General features: G+C 38.5%; 1 protein-coding gene across 1 annotated transcript in view; it reads left to right on the plus strand.

The window, feature by feature from the left end:
- Window positions 1–22,277, plus strand: part of CACNA1D (calcium voltage-gated channel subunit alpha1 D) — a 169,808-nt gene that overhangs the window by 2,168 nt on the left and 145,363 nt on the right. Inside the window, 2 exon segments of the mRNA XM_031058244.1 lie at window positions 1,090–1,408; window positions 3,801–3,906. Of these exon segments, the coding sequence (XP_030914104.1) occupies window positions 1,090–1,408; window positions 3,801–3,906 (425 nt within the window).

Genomic DNA, 22,277 nt, shown 5'->3' on the forward strand with positions numbered 1-22,277 from the left:
GGGGCCGGCGCCGGCCTCGGCCGCGTCCACGCGCGTTCGCGGCGCTCCCGTGGTCTGTGCCCCCCGTCTGGAGCGGGAGGGCTGTGCTTTCCCTGCCTCTCCGCTGCCTGGCGGGGAGAGATTTTTCGTCCCCTGCCTGGGTAGATTCGTTTCACAGTCATCTCTCTTACCAGCCCGAATTCTCAGCACGTATATTGTGCCGTTCCTCCATTTTTTTCCCCACCCAGGCATCAAGTTTTGAAACGCACTCAGGAGCCTCTCCTTCCTACAGGTGCATGTAGGAGTAGACTGTTGCGCTAGTCAAAGAGCTCGCGAGGAAGGATCCTTGCGAGGAGGTGGTGTTTTGCCTCTTTGCTGTCATCTGCATAAAGAGCGCTCGATTATTATTATTCGATTATTATTTGGAAGGTGCAGTTTATTTTTTAAATTCTCATGAAGAAGCAAAACCAAACAGCATCCTTTTACAGAACCAGAGCTCATCCTTTTACAATGGGTCCGTGGTTGTGATTCCTTGTGCACAAGACAGCAGAGCTTTATGAACGTGTTTATCACAGACAGTACTGGATCTTCGCTTGTGGGAGGCATCCACGCATTTTTCTTTGAGAATGCAAAGCAGGGCAAGATTTAACTTGCTTACAGAACTTCCCCCTCTACCTTGCTGCTTATTCTTAATTGAACAATGTGTAAGAATTTGGAATGACTATTCTTTTGACCAAAATAAATTGAGAGAGTAGTAAATGTGAAGGTGCTACAGCAAACTTGATCTTAGAGGGTAGGTATGGTTTACTGAATAAACATGAGGACAGGAAGGCTTCCATCCACTTAGAAAAAGACATTGTAAATGGAAGAATCAAAATGAGACGTGTTTGTGTGTCAATACTTACATCCATCTTGAAGTTGTAAGACTGATTCCTGAGCATATTTTCTGCTGTTCAATTGCATATACCGCAGCACAAGTGTATGCAAATGTATCTGTGTATGTAATGCAAACATCACACTGCCAGGAGGTCTTAGAACAATCTTTTTTGGATTAGACCCATTTTAGTGTAAAGCAATTATAACCAAGTACTTTTTTCTTTTGTCCCACAGAGGTGAACTATGCAAGCAGCACCAGGATTCCTCTCCCTGGTGACGGACCAGCTATCCAGTCAAACAGTTCAGCACCATCCAAGCAAACTGTTCTATCTTGGCAAGCTGCAATCGATGCTGCTAGACAAGCAAAGGCTGCCCAAAACATGAGTACCACCACAGCCCAGCCTGTAGGATCTCTGTCCCAAAGAAAACGCCAGCAATATGCCAAGAGCAAAAAACAGGGTAATACATCCAATAGTCGGCCACCCCGTGCCCTTTTCTGTTTATCCCTCAACAATCCAATACGAAGAGCCTGCATTAGTCTAGTAGAATGGAAGTATCCTTTCTTGCAGTTTGCTTTTTAAATTATTTTCTTACATTTTCTGATCATATAAAGGGGATTGTTTTACAGGATCTCTTGGAGCATCACAACTTACATGTTACATCACTTGTATGTGTGGGTAACTGTCATTAATGTCAATGGGAGTTAATTTGGCTTCAGTTGCTGTTAAAGATAGTCTCTTGTGTCATATTGACACAGAATATCATTTACTGAAGTAGGCAGCTGAAAGTCAGAGCTCATAGCTGTTCCTTTTTTTTTGGGAGAAGTTGGGGGAACATTTTCAGGCTAACATCATATTCCAGCAAATCTCTGCATTGCATTTTTTGCCTTTCCAAATAAGGAAGAATGGATGGAAATGTATTTAGCCATCCAGTGTTAGGGAGATGGCCAAAGGTGTCAAACCTATATCTTCCATATTGCAATTTGGGGTACTGCCATTAAGGCTAAGGAGTCAGATGTAGAAATCTTTTTAAAACAATTGTTTTCCCAGTACTAAAAGCAGGAAGATTTTTACTTAAGCCAAGGAAATGTTCTAAGTACACACAAGTGTCTGAAATATAATAATCTTCTGAGCTTGTACAACATATCTACCACCAAACATATTTGGAAGCATGTTCATCTAGATGGGAGAGCGGAGATGCTGCCTTGTGTTCATGATGACCTGTGTGATGGGAAGTCCTTTAGTTCAGTGGTTATGATGTGGAAATATGTGCATTTCTCTGGCAGAATGGATAGCATGATGGTTTAGTATATTATTTAATTACCAAGAAAAGCTTTGAAATAGAAAATAGTTTTGCTGGGGTACAAGGAGACAAATGTTAGCATATTAGTCATGGCAACATCCCTGTAATGGGAAACAGCTGCTCAAGACAGTAGATTACTGAAGTAAAACTCAATTTGTTACTATAAACAGAACAGCCAACCTGGCAATAAGAGCTGTTACTCATTTATGGGGTTGGTGCTTTTCAGTTCTTTGTACAAAATTCAATTGCAAATTAAAGATAGTGAAATGGCTTCTTCTTTCATTTAAACTGGTAGAAGTCCAACTAATTTCAGTAAATTGGCCTCTCCTTGGCTAAGGTCGGGTAAATGAAATTACTATGGATCTGGAGTGGAATAACTCAGCGAGAATTTGTCCCAGCAGCACCACATCATAAAAAACATTGTCAGTCTTGTGATGGTATCAATTGCTCACCCCAGTCTGGAAAATGCTGTTTTAACTTTATTTTATACACAATGTAGCAGCTGTTTGTGTTGATCTGCTTTGTAGACATAAAAGTGGCCCTCAAGGTGACAAACTTTTAATAGGCCAGCAAACAAAATGTAACACATCTTATAGGACATATGGGCTTTGTAGGACTTTTCTTTTTCCCCCTCTTTTTTTCCCAGGGAACTTTTTAAGCTGGCAAAAATATGCTTTGGAATATATTTAGTACTCTTACCCCAGTCTTTTATTGGACTCTTATGGAAACATATCCAGAGGTTGTGCATCAAAGGATGCCAAAAATTGCAGCTGAGGTCCAAGTACTTCATTTCCAAGCTCCCACAGATAGGCTCATCTCAGTACCTCTGTGTTTCTTGTCACTGAGAATAGTAAAATACCTCATGAAAAAGGAAAATCAATGATGAACTGAAGGATGAGGTACATAATCATGAATTTTAAGATAAGGAAGACATTTTTTTCTGGAAGACAGAAGGTATCTCCAGGTTCCCACTGCTGCTGTCCAGCCCTAGTATAGAAAGCAGAGCTGCAGTCCCTGCTGTTGTCAGTGTGGAAATCTGTAGCTTCTCTTTTTGTGGCTGGGGATCTACTCAATTCACCTAAACTTTCATCTGGCTTGGCTAAAGCCAGGATTCAGGAATGCAACTGTCAGAGACATGGAGAGGCTCAGAAATTTCCTGTGTCAATTGCACAGCTTTCTAGCTCTCCTGTAAGAGAACAGCTGTGGTTTTCTGGAAATCTTTCCCATATCCCACTATGAACTGTATTTCCAATGGTTTTCTTCCTTTAGACAAATGTATATTTATGAAACCTTTGTATGAGGACAGAATAGATCCATGAGTGTTCCTTGCCCATTATGATGACCTGCATGTAGATTTATGAGTGGATAATTATATTCATCTTTGGAAATTAATGTGAAATGCTCTGTGACAGCGTGAGTAATAGTTTTCACTCTTTTCAAAAGGAAGAGGACGTTGAAGGATCATTGTGATGGAAAATAATATGGTATATATAGTGCTATAACTAAAGGTGATGGAGTGTTTGTCAGAGTTATCAGTCAAAAGATTGCCTTAAATCTTTACCATTGTTGATGCTGGAATGGAGAACTAGACTTAAAAGTTTGCAGATACTCAAAGTCATGAGTTCCTTAACAAGATTTTCCAGACCATTTGACATATTTATACTACTGTCTATTTTTGCCAATTGTGTGGCCTTAGCTGTTTACATCCCATTCCCAGAAGATGATTCTAATTCAACTAATCATAATTTGGTAAGTAATCTTTAATTTTTATTCTTTGTTTGCTGTGCTTTTAACATGATTAACTGCTAGCATTTGAGATTGCACCAAATATAGATAATTTCAGCAAAAGAAATTGGTAGATAGTGGTATACAAAATGTTTATGGAATTGATTTGTGTTCCCCCCCCTCCCCCCCAGTATTAAGCGTTACTTTGTTTACTTTGTCATGTGTTCAAAATTAGGTTTCTTATCAGTAAAATTCTTTGGAAAGAAATGTATATTAATATGCTGTGTATGTCCATATATTTGTGTGGCAAAAAAGTTTTGTTTCCATTGCTTATATTGATTATATATTTACTCTTACTGTTTCTGACACTTGTTTCAGACTTGAAGGTTTACTGCCTTTCCTAGTGTACTTGTCTACTCTGTTTGCAGTTTTTAATGGTGTTATTGGGCTGTTTATTTTACTGGATATTTTCATTTTTAATGAGAGGATGGTGGGAGATTTTGCATTAATACATTTTAAAGTGATAGGGACATCAATGTGAATTTTCAAAGCAATCAATGCTGGTATAAATGATCTTTCAAAAAAGGGATGGTGTTGCAGTAAGTGGTGTGCAGAGATGTATTTCTTTGGTTGAAAATAGTATACTAGGGTTGTACTTGAAAAGATAAAATGGAAATTATTTTTTTTTAATTCTCTAAAACTTACAAAGGCTGTCAAGGGTAATATTGAATTACACGTAGCAATTTTGTTGTTTATATGAAGTTCCATCTTGAAATAGTAGAGTGGTTTTGTGCACTCATAATCTGCATGTGACTCTTTGGATGGGAAAGGAAGCTCATGAAAAAAGGAACTGGCTACCAAGAAGTAGATAATTTTGTATTAATTTACCTGGAAAATTAGGGTTGATATGAGGTCTTCTGTTTTATGAACATGTTTGGGTAATTTGTGGTGTGTATATGTTTATTTTCCTAAAAGTAATTATTTTGTGCAGATGACATTTTAATTGCAATTAAGTAAATATGGACAATAAAAATTGCTGATGAAAGGCAGAATAATTCAGGTTAGTGTAAAGAAAGAGTTATGCAGCTGTGTATCCAACCAACCAACCAACAGCCTTTCTTTTTTTCCCCTGAGAAATGCAGGGCACAAATCTCCATAGCTGTCAGTCGACCCCGAGATCTGCTAATAACTAATTTCAGAAAGCATTACATGAAAAGGGTAAAGCAGTTACTTGTGTCAGAAGCTAATAATTTTGAAAAATGTTTCTAGCATTAGTTTTGTTAGGTTACTATCTGGTGTTTCTGAGCCAATTTCAATTCTACAATGTGCTAATGTTTAGAAAGACAATGGACATTTTCATCCCTGCTGATTTCTCTTTTATTATTTGATGTGGCCAGGCTAGTCTAAGGAATAGTAATTGATGTCTTTTTTTTTTTTTTTCTTCTTTTAGTAAGAGATTCTTAAACCTTATCTATTTTAAGTAGAAGGCCTCTTGGACCCCTCCAATTATATGTATTTAAAGTTTAGTTGGCCATTAAGTGATCTCAAATTCTCATTTAAATTTGTATCCTGTTTATCCTGAAGTTGAATCATTCCACTAAGTTTGCTCAAAGAGCAGAATTTATACTGGCTATGTACTTTGAGCTGTTGGGACAGATTTAAACTCAATAAGGGAGCACACAGACATATCCTGTGTGTTCAGTCTAATAAAATAATTAGTCCTGGAATGAGCAGCATTGGCTTTTCCTGTGATTGGGGTTCTCTACCAGGAAATATGTTACCCAGTGGTCTGGGTCCATGCCTCTCCTCTGGAATTTCACCGGCAATTTTCCTTGGTTAGTGTGGATTCAAGTGCACTATGAGGGAATATAGGAGAAGAGCTGAGTGAGAAATCTTCAGGCTTGCTTGGGAACCTGCTGGATCCTGTATTTCCTGCTGCTTGAGGTGCTTATGTCAATAAGTGCTGGAGAGAGGACTATCTTACAATGGGAGTAGGGATTATTCTGTTAGTAATGTTCAGACCTTTCCTCTGCTTTGTGAACAGACCAAATATTAATCATCACTGAACCTTTGGCTGGATTTTTGCTCCCTTGGTCTTGCTAGGAGACCCCACTTTGTCTCTAATTCAAGTTCACCTTCATAATTTTAGTTTGCATATGGATATTATATCTAGCTTGGTTCTCTCAATGTTGCTACATTGAATTGAATAGATGAATTGCTTTCCATCAGCTAGCTGAACTGGCTCTTTTTTTTTTTTAATTTGTAAGCAGAAAATGAAGTATTTATACATGTGGGGTTTTTCTATGAATACGAAATAGACAAAATTTGTAATCAGCCTCAGGAAAAACCAGTGGAACACTGGTAAATGGGAACTAGAAATGTAAACTTGATAATTTCTGGTTGGGCTCAAGAGAAGGTAAATATGTGAGAATTTGAGCAGGCCAAGTGTTCATCCTTTGTGACTTGGGAAGTTTGCAGTGGTGACCTCAGTGCAAGGATGTATGTGCAGAGCAGGTGTTCCCTCCTCTCTGTGGTGGGAGGTAAAAGGCAGAGCCTGTAAGATGGAGTTTCCAAGACTTGTAAAATAAGCCTGTGAGTGTTTCTGAGTCTGTCTTTGCCTGTGGCTGAGCCAGTGAAACATTGACCCTCTATCAACCTCCCAAACTCTGGTTGTGTGAGCCATGTTCTCCCTTTCTCATTAATGCCTCCAACACAAGGTCACTTATATGTTGCAGTAGTAATGGCAACATGCATTTATAACCAAATATATAACAAACACTGTAAGAAACAGGTATATGTGTCTTAAGAGAAATGGTAAATCAAATGTATTTTTTAAAAATAGGCTGTATCTTAGGTATCATTTATTCTTGGAAATGAATCTATCTTTAATCCTAAATATCTTAAGGTAAAGGTCTGTGAGAGGGTTCCAAACCTGTCCTTTTGGAACAGTAGACTAATTATAGAAAACTGATGGTTCAAGGATGGTTCCACTGTGTGTTTCTGTGTTGGTCACTTGTCTTTGGTTTGCAAGCTGTGATTACTGATGTTTTTTGTGACAGAGCCAGCAGCATACTATGTGATATTTATGATAATTTAGGGAAGCAAGAAAAGGTTTTTTTCAGTATATTGGTGACTGAATTAAGCAGATGGTAGTGCTAAGCAATGATGTAGGAATAGGAGTCCCTTTCATTATTAGTTTTTTTTTTTTTGATGTGTCTTTTTGTGTTCTGAATGCACAAATTCTGGTTTGTATTTGGGCTTTTTGCCTGTCTCTGGGTTAAAGGGTGCACTACAGTTACCTCCTTGCTCAGTGGATTCACGGTTGTACTCTGCCAGGCTAGAGGTGTGAGCAGTGAGTGATACAAAACAATGCATTCAAACAAAACAGAAGTGCAGAATCAAACTCAGACTGGGCTGTGCTTGACCACTTGCCAAGGGTTACAGCCCTGTGTTCTAAGGGAAAATTTGTGTAATCCTTCATCTAAAACACCTTGATGTGTCTTTGATGTGTGCCAGGAGAGGCAGGAGAAAGGGATCCTCTTTTCTGTATTTTAACTAGAATAGTTCTCTCATGGCTGTGTGTATTGCATGGACTGCAGCACAGAGTGATGAACTTAAGCCTGAATTCTACTTCATCAATAATTAGTCTCTAATCACTGAATGTACTGATAGAAGTGGGCCCTGTTCTTCTCCAAGTAGATGGGTGAAAGTATTATGGAACTGAGAAGTTTTCTGTTAGAGCAGAGCAGGGGCATGTGCTTTGGGATGAAATCCTGCTTCATAATTTAAGGTAGTTTCTTTCATCTGCTTTCAGAAGTTTCAGGTGATCTGAACTTTCCATGCTTAATTGAGCTCTTCTTTTTGGAAGTGTTTCTTGTCTGTGCTTGATAAGAAGAAGTTTATAGCAGAAAGGGCTTCCTGTATATATATTTTATTTCTGTTTCTGTCTTTTCCTTTATTCCTCATCTGTGCTATGTTATTTCCCTTCATGGCTTTTGTCTTTAAATTTCCACTCCTTCCTTTCTTGTTATCTTTTGCCTCTACCCTCTGGCTTCCCTCTGTGTTTTCTCTTCTGTTTGTCCTCTTGTGCAGCATGCTTTTCTCTATCTCCTTCTCCCACCTCAATTTGTCTTCCTGGTGTCATCCTGCTGTCCCATGTTCTGTTCTGTGCTTTGCCTCCTGCTGCCTTTCCCATGGCCCTACTTGCACTGGGCTTCTTTCTTTATCATGTGCAGGCAGACCAGCACCATACAATGGATTCTGGCCATGGTCAAGACATTGTTGGTTATTCTTTTTCTTTCCTTCTTTTAATAAGTAAATATGAACAGTCATGTGCATATTTATCATGTGCAGGCAGACCAGCACCATACAATGGATTCTGGCCATGGTCAAGACATTGTTGGTTATTCTTTTTCTTTCCTTCTTTTTAATAAGTATATATGAACAATCAGAAGGCATCCATCCATTCAGAGTTGCTGGAAATGACACCCCTGAGTCTGAGTTGAATTTTTGGTTGCACTGCATCTCTTGTGCCTAGACCCCCAAGGTTTGTGTGGTGACACTGTTCTACTTGAGAAGAGATTGGCAGCAGAGTCAGGGGTGGGAGACCCAGCCGTGTCAATGACAGCAAATTGGCCAAGCCCCATGAGTAAAGAACTTGCCTGTAGTGCACAAAGGGCCCCTCATGTTAATGACAAGTCTCTGTACCCCTGATAACGGGATTTTTCAGCCTTGTCTGACTGCTGCTGTCAGTGGGGAAGCCTCTGAATGAGGCCATGTCTCTCTCAGCCTGTGCTTGCAGGGCAGTGCTGATGGTCTTGGATGCCTCCTCTTTATCCCAAGGACTGGGAGAGCCGTGGTGGGAGACACTGCTAGAGAAAGGCAATGTTTGTGTCCTACTTTCAGGCCAAGATTTCCTCTGTAAGGAGCTTTATGGGGGTCTTTTAGCCCCTTCCGCAGGAGGAAAGCCAGTGTTGTGCCTTCAATCTAGGGCACAGCAGGAGAGTACTCTGAGGAGAACCGGTTGAACTCTTGACTTAGAGGTGTCAAGCTTCCTGTCCTTATCTCATTAGCAACTCGATGACTCATTCAGTTCTGGGGCCACATGATTAATTAATCCATCCATTGAAAAGGTTGGTGGTTTTTACCTGGCACCCAGTTGTCCTTTATAAGGAGATTATCTGAAAATATTGTTGTAGAATTCTATAAATTTAAATCTCATTTAGTAAGTAATTCTAAAGATTTTTTGTTTAATTGCTAAGTGCTCAGTGTTGTATCTTAGAAGGATTTCTGTGTTTATCTACTGTCTTTGCCATGTTTACTTTTTCAGCTCAAGGGTCTTTAAGGCCTGGCTCTCTTTCCACGCACTTAGAGAAATCTTCCAATCTAAATAACTTTTTGATACTGTGTTTCTGATATTTTTCTATCTTTGGATTCTTAGCTAATGTGCTCTCCTAATGTCCCTGTTAGCTGGCATCAAAGTCACCCAAGTAAACTTTTGAGGAAAGATGCAAGATAATTTGGACTCTATTGAAAATACTTCACTTTGCTTGGGAAAACATGGTGGGGACCTTAGAATGACTTCTGTATACTTAGCCAGGCTACCCATTCTAAGGATATCAGATTAATTTGTTGTAAGAGAAAATATCATTAAGGTTTATCTGAAAAAGATTCAAAAATATAGGATCTAATTGTAACTGATATACCATAGGAATTTTATTTTGTGCATTGATTCAAGTCAATAAAATGTATTTACATGTCTGTGTAGGAATAGGAGGGGCCCATGAGAAAGTCATTGGCTCAGTTTTGAAAAAAAAAATCCCCACACATTAAAGTTAGGAGACTTGGGTCAATTTTTTTGTGTGTAGGTAAATGTTCTGAGGGATAGTTCTGATAATATTTTTTTGCTCTTTTTCATGTACCTTGATACCCTGACTTGTATTTTCTTGTTCAAAAATCCATGAAAGAACTATTTAACTACAAGAACAACATGCCTTATCTCTCTGAAAATTAATAATAAAGTTATTTCATGGTTATTATGTGAGAGTGCATCAGTAACCTTTGCACATTTGCAAGAATTACTCAAGAGATGACATTTCTGCAAGAGGATTGTAAAAAAATATTGTAATTTAGTTCTCATCCCTATATTCCTATTTCAATTTCATTTTTTTGTTAAATATTACTGTCAGCCCAAAACTTCAGTAATGTGCATTAACTAATTATTGTGGATTATTTTGATTTTTCAATGCAAATTTTGAATTTAGGAATTTTTTTTCCTTTGTGTTGCAATGCACACCCCTGCAAAACCGATGAAAATTCTGAGTTAGTGTTTTATTCCCACTTTATCCTGCAGTAAGTTCTGTGCGCTGTCTGTGCTGCACTATCCCAGTAATGTGACATAGCTCTTAAATTTTTCTGGAGAATGTAATTGCATGTGTCAAGTCCATCTCTAGCTGTGAATGAAACAGAAATTATATTTCACTCTGGTGTAGGAAGAGGGACGTTCCCAAAGGAATGCTGTGACCAGGATGACTGGCAATTTCCAACTGGCAGAAAGGTCATTTGGGTTTGTAGAGGTGTGGGAATGACACAGTCAAGTCCTTGTCCCTCTTTAGTTTATTTTGTGTGTCCCAGTACAACTTAATCTGTGCTGAGGTAGCTGATCCTAAAATGTCTGTTTGGAGTATAAGGGTATGTGAAGATCTGCAGTTTGGTGTTACAGATTTCAGGTAGTGACACTACAAAACTTTTTTTTTTTTTTAATATGCAAGAGAGCTTCTCTGTTGTCCAGACTATAAGGTCTTACAAAAAGATGTACTTAATCATTCCCATTTGACAGGAAATGTTTTTTCCATGTTCAAAGTTGCAAGCTTGTTCCTGTGGGGAATTCCTGCTAAGGGCTTGTCTCTCCTTAAAGAGGTTTGCTGGTAGTGCACTGCTGGCAAGCTGCCTGGGGAGAGAGCATACCCCAGAAAGAGTTCTTGTGCTGTTATAGCCTAAAGTCGGTCCCCAGACAGAATAGTGCTGCACTGGTAGAGAAAACTGTTTTTTTGAGTTTCTTTATGTGGAGAGCAGTGATTCCCCACTCTTTTCCCTTACTCCCTGTTTGATGAAGATATGCCTGTGAAATATTTACTTATAGTCTGATTGTAATAAAAGTAAACCTGTTAATTTAAAAACATAGCACAATCATATTAGTTACTGTATCATTAGTGGTCAGTGGGGAAAGTAGTTAGATTTGGTATTAAAATAGCTGTAATTGAAATATAAATTGAGCATTTAAGATGAGTGGGAGAAGTTTGTACTTTATATGCAAACTGTTTGAATAGAATAAAAGTAGATTTTGAAATACTCTGAAAAAACCCATGAAAAATCCTGGTGATAAAACTATTTTACTGACTTTATATAAAGCATGTGAATTTCTTGCTTACTCCAGTATTGAGTATGTAAACCTAACAAAACACCAGTTATGGTTTTGTTCCTTGACAATGGCTGCTATGCTAAAGGAAACCCTGAAAGTTGTTTCTGGAAGTTTTACTAAAAAACAGAACACCATAGAACCGAGAAGCTTTTAATGTTGCCATGAATTAATGCCACACCAAATGCAGATTGCCATAAATATAATCTGGATTTTTTTCTATAAACCCTGTTTTAAAACTCTAGGTTATGCAGAGTATGGGCGTTTACTTTCTTTTAAAAAGATGTTCAGGTCAGATGTATCTTAGGCTTTGAGAACTGTGCTTGTTTTTAGCATGGTTCGTGTGTGAGTGCTGTGTCTTGGAATACCAGAGTTGGGATCCGTGGTTTTTGCAAGTGCTGGTCAAGGATGGCTTGCTTAATATGAGCAGAACTGGAATAATTCTGTGTGGTTTTAGAAAGCTGGTCCCTGAGTATTTCAAAAGATTCATGTAGCTGTTAAATCAACTGAAATGCAGTTTCTAATCTGGTGAGCTTTAATGACAAACTGTTTTTGGTCATGGTTAATTGAATGTGTGATTTGGTTTACTGTGCATTTTGCAAGAACTCAGATTTGTTTATCCTTCTGTCATGCACCAAAACCTTTCTTTTGCAGGGCCATCTGTAAGAATAGGGCCACAAAGAAAGGTTAAATGAATATAGAGTGATAGTGGGAAAATATTAATTAGGATGGAAGTGATTTTTTTTTTGGTCATTGTGTAATCATTTGTGATAACATTTTCATTTAATGAATTGCAAATTGAATATCAGTGTATTTCCTCTCCACTGACTCCTTCAGAAGAAATTGAGACTGAGTGTTGTTTCTGCTTGTATAAGATTCACTTGGTAAAACCAATTAGCCACTCACAATTGTTTGTGATTCTTTTCATGGTTATTTTTATGAAGAAAAGGGCTTTTAGAGCCCTTTTTGAGGAATCCTTTGATCACACAGTGTGGTATTTCTCAGAAATGTAGGTGCTTGACTTCAGCATTTGAAGCAAACTTTAAATAAAGATTTGAGATGTATGCTCATAATTCTGTCATTTTTCAATAAGTCACCACGGCTGACATGATGCATAATTTGACTTTTCAATGTTTTTAGGGATTAATTAAACTTTGAAATGATAGGCAGATTGAGTTGCATGGATTTGTTTAGTCATGAATCAAGATTCCCCCCCCCCCTTCTTAAAAGGTATTGTGCCAGTATATTTTTTGTTTAGATGCATGGCTAGAAGTTTGGACAGTGTCTAAGTCTGTTGCTGTTATGATTTTTTTTTCCCACCCTGATCATTATTCATGGGGGTAGAGAGCTGTTACCAGTTTGCAATCTTGTAGAAATCTACCTTTGGGTGATGACGTTGTTAAGGACCTGAATCTTGCTATTTGTTAGTGTGGTAAATCAGATAATACAAGCCATGGTCTGTGTGGCTTGGTGAAGGTGAAGGGATCACAGTAGACAAAGAACCTGCAGAAGCTCAGAATTTAGTCTTCAGATTTATTTTTGTTGCAAATTTCCCTGTAATTAAGATAGATCAAATATTAGTTTGAGGGAAATAGTTCAGCCTGAAGCCCAGTTGTTTTAGTTGTCCTTTTCTCTTGTGATACAAGCCAGGTGATATGTTGGATTTAATCACACCTGACAGGTTTTGTATGTTGTGCTGAACTACCAGGCAGCATTTCAGTAAAATCTTGTGGGAGATCCAGTGGCACAAAGGAGCCCACAGAGCTGCTTACATTTGTTCAGCATAAAGGAAATCTCTTTACAGGGTAAGAGTATGAGCATGAGAAGTGTTTGTTAATAAGGTTCAGGAGTTTAATAATTATACTTTTCTGGGTTGCTGACGGTGGCTGCAGAGTGCAGCAGCCTCCAGCAAGACGGCATCTTCTGCAGCTCAGCTAATCAGACAAATGCAGTCCTTCCAAGGAACTGAGTAGCAAATACCCCAAAGCTCTATTATGTTTATCAGACATTTTGTTAGTGCAGTTTTCACTCTGTTGGGTTTATTATGATGCCATTACTGATTTTTTCATGTATTCATCCAGAATCCTGTAAAACACGAACCAGTGATGTGTGGCATTAACATTATTCATAATGAAATGATATTTAAGTGATTATATGCTTATCTTAATCACAAGAATACTTAGTAGTTCTGAGTTCGAGTAACTTTATATCATATTGTATTTCTTGCTATAGAAAAGGAAAAATCTGAAAGAAAGTGACCCACAAAATTATGTACCTCTTCTATGTTTATTAAAATAAGATCTCAAAATCTCTTGACACGACTGACTTCAGAAAAATGAAATGAACAATTCAGTGATTAAAAGGAACAATGTTTAACTGAACTGTACCTATAAGTCTCATGGTATTAAATGATGCTTCCGTGTTTGAAAGCTAGAGATGAGTAGTTCCAGGTACAAAGTCTGTGACTGGCTCTGTTGGTCCTGTTGAGGTGCCTCAGCTGCTCTCATTCTCAAGGCACAGAGTTGGACCAGAAAGCTTTTCTCCGTTCTAGTACCAAGTTGAACGGTACTTAAAATGTTTTATGTTTTTTCTTTAGTATAATTAAACAATCTCATTGAAGTGAAAGTCACTAAACCATGTTTTTGGCAAAGGCCATGTTGTTTTGCTGTGTGTCTGTGTGGTCACAGGGGTGTTGGTGCAAGCCCACCCTGAGCCAGGCACATGTGCCATCTGCATTCCTAATGCCATAAGTGGATCTTATGAACTCAAACTTGCTGGAGGCTTTGCAGTTTGAGCACCCCCAGTTAGTGCAGATTGAGCCCAGGTAGACTGAGCATGCACAGCCCTGGCCTGCCAGCACGGGTTAGACTTGTGACTTTTCTAGTCAAGGGCTTGGTCTCCTGTTGTGGGACTGCTTCCCACATCTCTGTTTCCCCTGAGCACTGCATGGCTCAGAGTGTGTATCAGTGTGGATGAAAAATGCATGGGCTGCTGATTTAGCTTCAGCTTCTGAGAGAATCTGATTTCAACCAAATAAAGCAGAAACGAACATTTCCAAGTTGTTTTTATAAGAGTTATGAGAACAGGGAGAGGAACTTTCTGTTTCCTCTTTCCCCCACATGCAGGCCACTTGTCATCCCAGAACTCAAACAATGGCAGGCTGAGGGGATCAGGCTTTATTATTTTTCATGCTTACAGAACTGGTTGTTTTCTTTAAAAAGAGCTCTGGACTATGTGGGCTAAGAAAGTCAACTAGTTTGGTGCTATAAGGGAAAGGGTAAGAGAACGTAGGTAAGACTTTAGCCAAGAACTTCAGGGATGAGCATTGAATGTTTCAGTTTGCCCTGAACTTCTTGGTATTCTTGGACAGGATATTTATCTTTTTAGAATTCTTGTTTCCTGCCTATAAAGCTTTCTGCTTTAAAAGCTTGTCGAAAGGAAAAGTAAATTTGAGGCTGTGAAAGATCCAGATAAAGTAAATGGGTTTTGTATAGACAGTGGAATGATATCTAGAGAATTCTCTTAAAACAGTTCCTTTGTCTTTATCTGGAAATGGTTTGGCTGACGTTCTGGTGAGTGCTTCTGGAGGATTTTGTTGTTAGAGGCTATATTTTAAATTTGAGTATGCAGAGTGTTTTGGCAGCAAATTTTGGTGAAGAAAAAGTGATTGGTAGTGGCAATATGGGAACAGAAGGAACAGCCACTGTTCCCATAGTGATACAGCAGAAGCAGTGACATTTAGGTAAACAGCAGTAGGACAGGAAATTTGGGGGAGTTAATGTTAGATGTCTCAGAAGATACAGTAAGCTTCCAGGCAGTCTCATGTGTATCTGGAAATGCTAATGTTAAACCTCTATTTGCTATATTGGTGGTAAAAGCACCCCTCAGTATTTAGTTGGGAAGTTCAGTGATTCCTTGAACAGGTGATCTGTCAGTGAAGCCAAGGCAGGCCACGCCCCATTCAGCAGAAATTGCACATGACAAAAGAAAGAGTGATAGTTTGAGTGCTCAAAATGATGGGAGCTGTCCAGCTGGTGGGAATGGTACCACTGAAGGTGTTTTTGAATTGCAGGATTCTGCCTTCAGAAATGTTTGAATCCTGCATTTCATCACTTAGCAATAAAAAGATAGAATCACAATCTTGGCTTAGGTTGGAAGGGACCTTAAAGACATCCCAATGTCCCCTGCCCCATCCCACCTGTCCTTAAACACTTCCAGGGATGGAGATAAGTAGTAATGTTCTATTATTTGATATAGTGCTTTGTAGAATACTACTAAAGCCATAAAGTACTTCACTGTTGTATTTCACAACTATGAAATAACGAAATGGTGCTGAATTTGCTCTTACAGAAGTACAAAACTTCTAATGTTCTTAGTCAAAAATTTCGCTTCTAGTAAAGAGCAAAGTTTGCATGTAGGTAATTCAGTCTTCAGATTTGGGATCTTTGGATTTCAGAATTTTTTTTTTTTTGGGAGATGGATATTTGTCATGTGAAGAGGATTTATTCTTTAGAAGAGATTATGAATTTTTTTAACCAGCTGTGTAAACAACATTTTTGCAGAATGGGGAAGAAAAAGTGTAAACCCACAGAAATCTTAAATCTTCAGACTATTAAAATGCAAGTGAATGTATTAATTTTATCCCACAAAACACAAAAGTATTTTGTATCAGACGCTTGTTTCCCATAGGAATTTTGAAGAGTTTGTGTTTGGAATGTATGGCTATTATTAACCAGTAATCTCAGAGTAAGTCCCTGGCAAGTGTGAAGGACAAATTAAGAGGTCCAGGTACTAAGGCTGTTTTCCACTAAGTTGTTTATTCATTTCCTTCTGCCACTTTTTCTCATTTTTCACAGGAAGAAAGCTGGTAGTAGAGGCCCTGAGTTGATGTTTTCATATGATAATATACTTTTTAACCTTGATAAATTGTGGGAAGCTTATCTGTTCTTCTGAGAACTAGATCTTGAGTGATGTGAACTGAAAGGTAACCTCATCAGCTATCAATGAACTTAAAGGATTTGGGTGTCTCTCCGTAGTCATTGTGTGCACACTCAGAGTCTCCGTAATTACAGAGTAGGGTGCTGATGCCTGCTCCTTGCTAACCTATTAGAGAGGTCACTAATAATAGAGATGCTTTGGTTTCTTGGTCAAGGGCAGATTCACGGGCTCACATTTGTCTGCAGGAGGCGTTTCCTCAGCTGACAGGCAGCATTCAGAGTGCCAGACACTCCAGTGCAGGGTCAGTGCTGAGCAGGGGGACCCTGGAACATCAGCTGTTCCTGCACTGCGCAACTTGGAACCCCCTTGCAGTGCCTGAAGAGAGGGAAATCTTGAGAGCATAACAGCACATGCTATCCTATCCCTCTAAAACTTTGGAGAAATAACCACAAGAAATAAAGTCTGTGAGTTTCAAGTCCATGGTTTACTGTTCACAGAGAGAGTTCAGGAATTTTCCTATCAAGCTCTGACTGTATTTTAGAAAAGAGTTACAAAACTCCAAATGCTGCCTTGCTTTTACTTGCTGTGACTTCAGTGCATATTAAAGCCCTACTGGAATGAAAGCAAATCCTTGAAGCTGAATCCTTGGATTTGAATGTTGCTCTACATATTTAAGTTTGTGGTGGAATATTTATTTCTCTGAAAATCAAAAAGGGGTAATTAAAAGCCTTTATCTTGACTTAGAAAGGGAAGCTAAAATGGCTTATCATTATCATTTTATCTAGAAGACAAAACTGATCTTTTTATCCTAAAATTGTGTGTCCTTACGCAAAGACCGATTTATATTTATTTCTCTTCGTGTATTGACTTGATTAGAAATGACTAGGTGGTGCTCTGAGACAACCCCAATTGCAGGGTGAATCATCTTAATGACACTTTTTCATGGCTGCTCATATTTTGAGTGAATGCATTTTACTTGCAGATTAGAGGTGTTAACCATGAACACTAAAAATATAATGACTTAGCTAATGAGTGATAAACTGCTGTGGTCTTATGATCACATGAAAATACTTGACTTCCAGGGAGCAGAGAAGTTTTTAGCTTTCAGATTGTAATTAATGAAATGTTAGAATTGTTATAACTCTGAGTAGGATGTGGAGTCTCAAGGGATTGTAGATTTTTTTTAAAGCCAAGCCTAGAGTGTAGATATCATACACAGAACCTGCTTTTTGAAATACCTAGCTTTGTAATTTAAATACTGTACCTGTTTTCAAATCAGAAGCAGCTTATCTAACTTAGTATGTTCCCACATGTAGTATTAACTGCATCATGGACACGTTTTCTTGCATGTAGTGAACTCTTTCCTAAGGCTAAAGGCTGGAGACAAAAAGGCTGTGGTTCCCAGAAATGGATTGAAGAATTCACTCATCTTTGGAAGCCTATAAATAAGTACATGTTGCAGCAAATTTGTACAAAAACCAGAGACAAAAATCAGAGTGGGTTAATTTTTATAAATGTCATGACTTCATAATGGAATTTACTCTGTGAGTAGCTGTTAGGTTGATAAACATTTATGGGAATTGATTCCCTCATTTGTAAGTTAGCCATGTGTTGTGTGTATCTTCACTCCACCAAAACAGTTGGATTCTGGCACATTTTATTCTAAAGCTTTTCCCAATACAGTTTTTCTTCCCATACTAAAAGATTTTTATAAGCAGTGATATTTTGATGATGAAAATAATAACACTTGGAAAGATGTTAAAATTGGTGAATGGTTTCCCACAACTTCAGAAATAGTTGGATGCTGCCACAGGCGATGATTACTTGATAATTTGGTGCTATATCTATGCAGGCATGCTCTGCATGAGTTAAGAAAAATAGCACATATTTTAGCTTGGAGTTGCTAGCTGTGGTTTTGTATAAGCAGTGAAATGTGCACTCTGTGGTTTGCAGTGACCTTCGCTGTTGGATAAATCACAGGAAAAAATCAAAGACATGCTTAGAAATTCTTTGTTTGGAGGGCTAAATCTGGCCTGTATTCTGCTGTCCTAATTGTGCATAGGGATTGGAGACCTTTTCAGCTTGGGCAGACACAGATCTTCCAAAGGGGACAAGCAAAGCACTCAGTTTTTTTTTTCTATTTTACAATACTCTGTGTGTGTTTATTTGCCTAAAACAGAGCAATGTGTTTGTTCTGAGCTGTAGATTTCTAGCTGGCATATATGGGTTTTATGTAAATTTGAAAAGCTTTCACACCTCTGAAAAGATATAGAAGGTTATTTTTATCAATAACTTCAGCACCGTAATGATTTGGAAGCTAAATGCCATGAATTGTCTGTGCCCCAAAATTAACTTGGGCATACTAGAAGCAACTTTTGCTTTATCAAGATTTTCCTTAGTGTAGGAACAGCAAATTATGGCAGCTGTACTGAACCTGTGGGATCAACCCCTTGATCCTGGCTCTAGCACTGGCCAGTTGAGGATGTCTAGGGAAAAAAATAAATGCCCAGTACTGGATCCAGCTCAAGGCCTTTGTGTTCAGTGGTTCTAGATGAAACAGTTCACATCACACTTTATAATTCACACCATACTTTGTTTAAGTGCTTTGAGAGAAAATAATCTAGTCATTATGCTTAATTATTATAGTTTTGGTTCCAAAGATGCTTCAGCAGAGACAAATATTCTAACATCTTGCCTATGAAAAAACCTTCTGATGTGGAGCAGTCTCCAACTCACCTGCAATTTTTTTGTTACTCTTTCTATTTCTCCTTTAACAAGCTATTTTATCCTTTTATATCACTATAGTAGATATTTTTCTTTTCTATCAGGAAGTAAAACTTAAGAATGCAGTGATTGCTGTGAAGGTATTGTTCAGAAATAGTGTTTTGAATCAGAAAATATCGTGACACAATGACTTTTTGGTTCCTTGGAAAGATGATTTGAGATGTTGCCATGTACACTGGGTCACACTGGAATATTACATCAGATTGAGTCTGACCCAGTATTTACCAAGTAGTGATCTGGGTTACCAGAATGTTGTTGGGCTTTTTTCCTGCCTGTGAAGCATTTCTAGTCTCATTTAGTGTGTACTGGATAGATACTATTTATTCAGGGTCAGATACTATTTTTGATGGAATATTTTCTGTTAGCAGATGCCTTGTAAAAACTGTATTCAATAGTGTTTTCTCTCTTTATTGTAATGCTTATTTTGGCAAATAAACTTAGAAGTTCAAAGTAGTCAAAGTTTTCTTTGTCAGGTGTTAAACAGAAGCCAACAACAAATTTGATCCCTATACCAATCTCATTTTCCTCCCTCAGCTATACCTCCAATTTAAGTTACATTTTGGATACTGCAACTAGCCCCTGACATTTCATGTTCTGTGCTGCTGAGATTCTGAATTGTAGTGGTGTTTCTTGTATAATGGGAAGGCTGGTAAGAAAGGTGCATTTTGAAGAAGTGTAGCAGCTGTGATAATAATAGATCTGCGTTTGTACCACAAGTAAACAGAATATGCATTGGAACTTAAAACATCATTTAAGGCTGTGTCAGCTGTGCCTTTCAGATCTTACACTGCCAGAAGTTTCTCATTTTGATTCAAACATTTCATTGTAGCACTTCTGAGTCATTTCTTTGGTAGAAGTTAAAGCCAACAGGTGTCGGACAGATTCTAGTAATGACTTCAGGTAAATGACATCTGCAGATATTTAACTGTAATTTCTGTACATTATTGGCAGTAACACATTACATATTGCCTACACATAATGCTGGCTCAGAAAACTGTTGCTAAGTATACTGTTGCATGCAGTATTTCTCATTAGAGTGTATCACAGTATTATAAATATCTTTCTAGTTTATGTGTTAGTAAATATAAACATATTCTGTATCATGCCACCATAATCTTATTCACATTCTCTGGTGTTTTCTGGGAAGAAGGCAGCCAGTAGTGATGAAGTAAACTATAGAATATCCAAACAATTTTCTCAAATCAAAATGTGTGATGGACACAACTATCTCTTGCTTTATTTTCTTGTCCCAAGATTTTAGTTTAATTTTGTATAATAATTGACTGGTTTATAGTTTTCTTGAAAACAAATTTCTATTACCAGATTACTGAGTTAACATGTATGTACAAAAAAATCAATAACCTTCTCAGTGTTGAAAGATGGTGAAAGAAGCTGCTGATTCCAGCTGAAGTAGGAGGAAAACACAGTGGGACTGAAATTGGTCAGCAATAGGCAGCAGCAGCATAATCAACTGTTATACTGTTTTCATTACCTGATGAATGGTGAATTAGTCAATCAAGTGAGCATGGAAGTATCTAGGAGAAAGCAAGACATTGTACTTAAACAGCAGAAAGCAAGTTCAATTGAAATTACTTAGTGCCAAAATGTGTTTGCTTGTTTTGTTTGGAAAGCTCTCCTCCCTCTTCATGTCCTAAAATTAAAAATCTTTGTAGAAGTCTTGAAGGCAGGAAAGGGGACAGTATTTCAACCCTGATTCATGAAACTCTTTTTTCCCCAGTCCTGTAGGAGATGATGATGACAACAATAACATCACACTTCTGTTTTCCAGTGAGATTGACTCAAGTCTCTGTGAGGTGCATACTGATGGAATGTTTATAATTGTTCATCAGAAGAGGTTTGGGACCATGTTCAGGCCTGTTTTTCATTATGATGATGCTGCATTTGCTTGTAGGAGCACTTCAGTAAGGAGGAATGGAAATTCTTCTGAGGGGCAGCCTTCATTATTGGGGCCTTTGGGCCAAATGTTTGTCTGCAGTGTCGCATTGGTGTTAATAAATATCCAGCCAAGATATGAAAAGAGGCATTGTCCTCTTAGTGAATACAGATGATTCCACTCAAACTCTTCTCCTGGCTTGTCCAGCAGTTATGTTAGCCTTCAGGTCTCCTAGATGCTAAGAAGGGGTGGACTGCAAATTTATTTCTTCTGAGATTTCTCTGTTATGCAGAACCTTTCAGTTAATTGATTGAGAACTTTATTCCCTTGCAATAAAGCAGAGAAGCTGATAACAAGCAAGGAATACAGTCTGAGAGCATGCCTCTGTAAAATTGCTAACTTCAATGTCTTCCAAACTCTAGGAACTAAAACTGGGATTTTTTTTTTTTGGCAGTTGGTGCACACCTCCATGCATTCTTTCCCTTGCCTTAATTGTTTAATGCAACTCAAATTTTAAGTGGGAGATTGTTCTACTCCCTTGAAAAGAGCTCTCTTTAGCTGCTGCTGCTGCTGAAGTATGTAGTAATCAGTACAGTAAAGATGAAGCTATGTTACAGGAATTTCTTTTTCCATTAGATGCTTTTGGATCACTGATAAGAACTTCCATGAGTTCCCAAAGGAGAATCTGTCTCCAAGTGGTGCAGATTCCTAAGGAGCCATCTCATGAGCAGCTCCATTGCTTGTGTAAGGTCAGCAGGCTCAGTGAGGAGTATCTGTCACAGATCCTCTCAGCTGAGCTTTGTGGCTGTTTCTGTAAATTTACTTGTTTCTAAATGCACATTTCTTAGAGGGCAGGACAGGGGTCAGGGAGCTCCCTGGCTCTGTTTGCTGTGCCCACACTGTCAGGGTGCAGGACTTGGGCAAAATAATATTGGCATGATGCAATTTAAAAGGAAGTCTCTATGCAGGATGCCTACACATTTCAGTTGCTCTTTTGGGGGTCTTTCTGGGAAAGACCCCAAAATGAGCTCCCCACAGGGCAGGTTGGGAGCAGCTGGTCATGGTTTTCCTGTTCTACACAGGTCACAGGCTTCCAGCTGGAGATGGGTGAGCAAGCTGGGAGCCTGATAGTGTGGTGGTCTCCTTCAGCACCATCTCATGTCCTCCTGTGGTGGGGGTAAGAAGATGGGGCTCAGCTGTTAAATGGGGTCTAAGGGAACCATAGATGCTTGCTGCATTTGTGCTGGCAGCCTGCAGTGATGGTGATGCTTGCTGAGATAAACATTTTTGCAAAACAGCCATCAATAACCTTTACAGCATGATGGACTGTTAATGTTGGGAACTCATTTTGACCAGAAACAG

Source organism: Geospiza fortis, unplaced genomic scaffold (genome assembly GCF_000277835.1).
Source record: "Geospiza fortis unplaced genomic scaffold, GeoFor_1.0 scaffold78, whole genome shotgun sequence".
NCBI lineage: Eukaryota > Metazoa > Chordata > Aves > Passeriformes > Thraupidae > Geospiza > Geospiza fortis.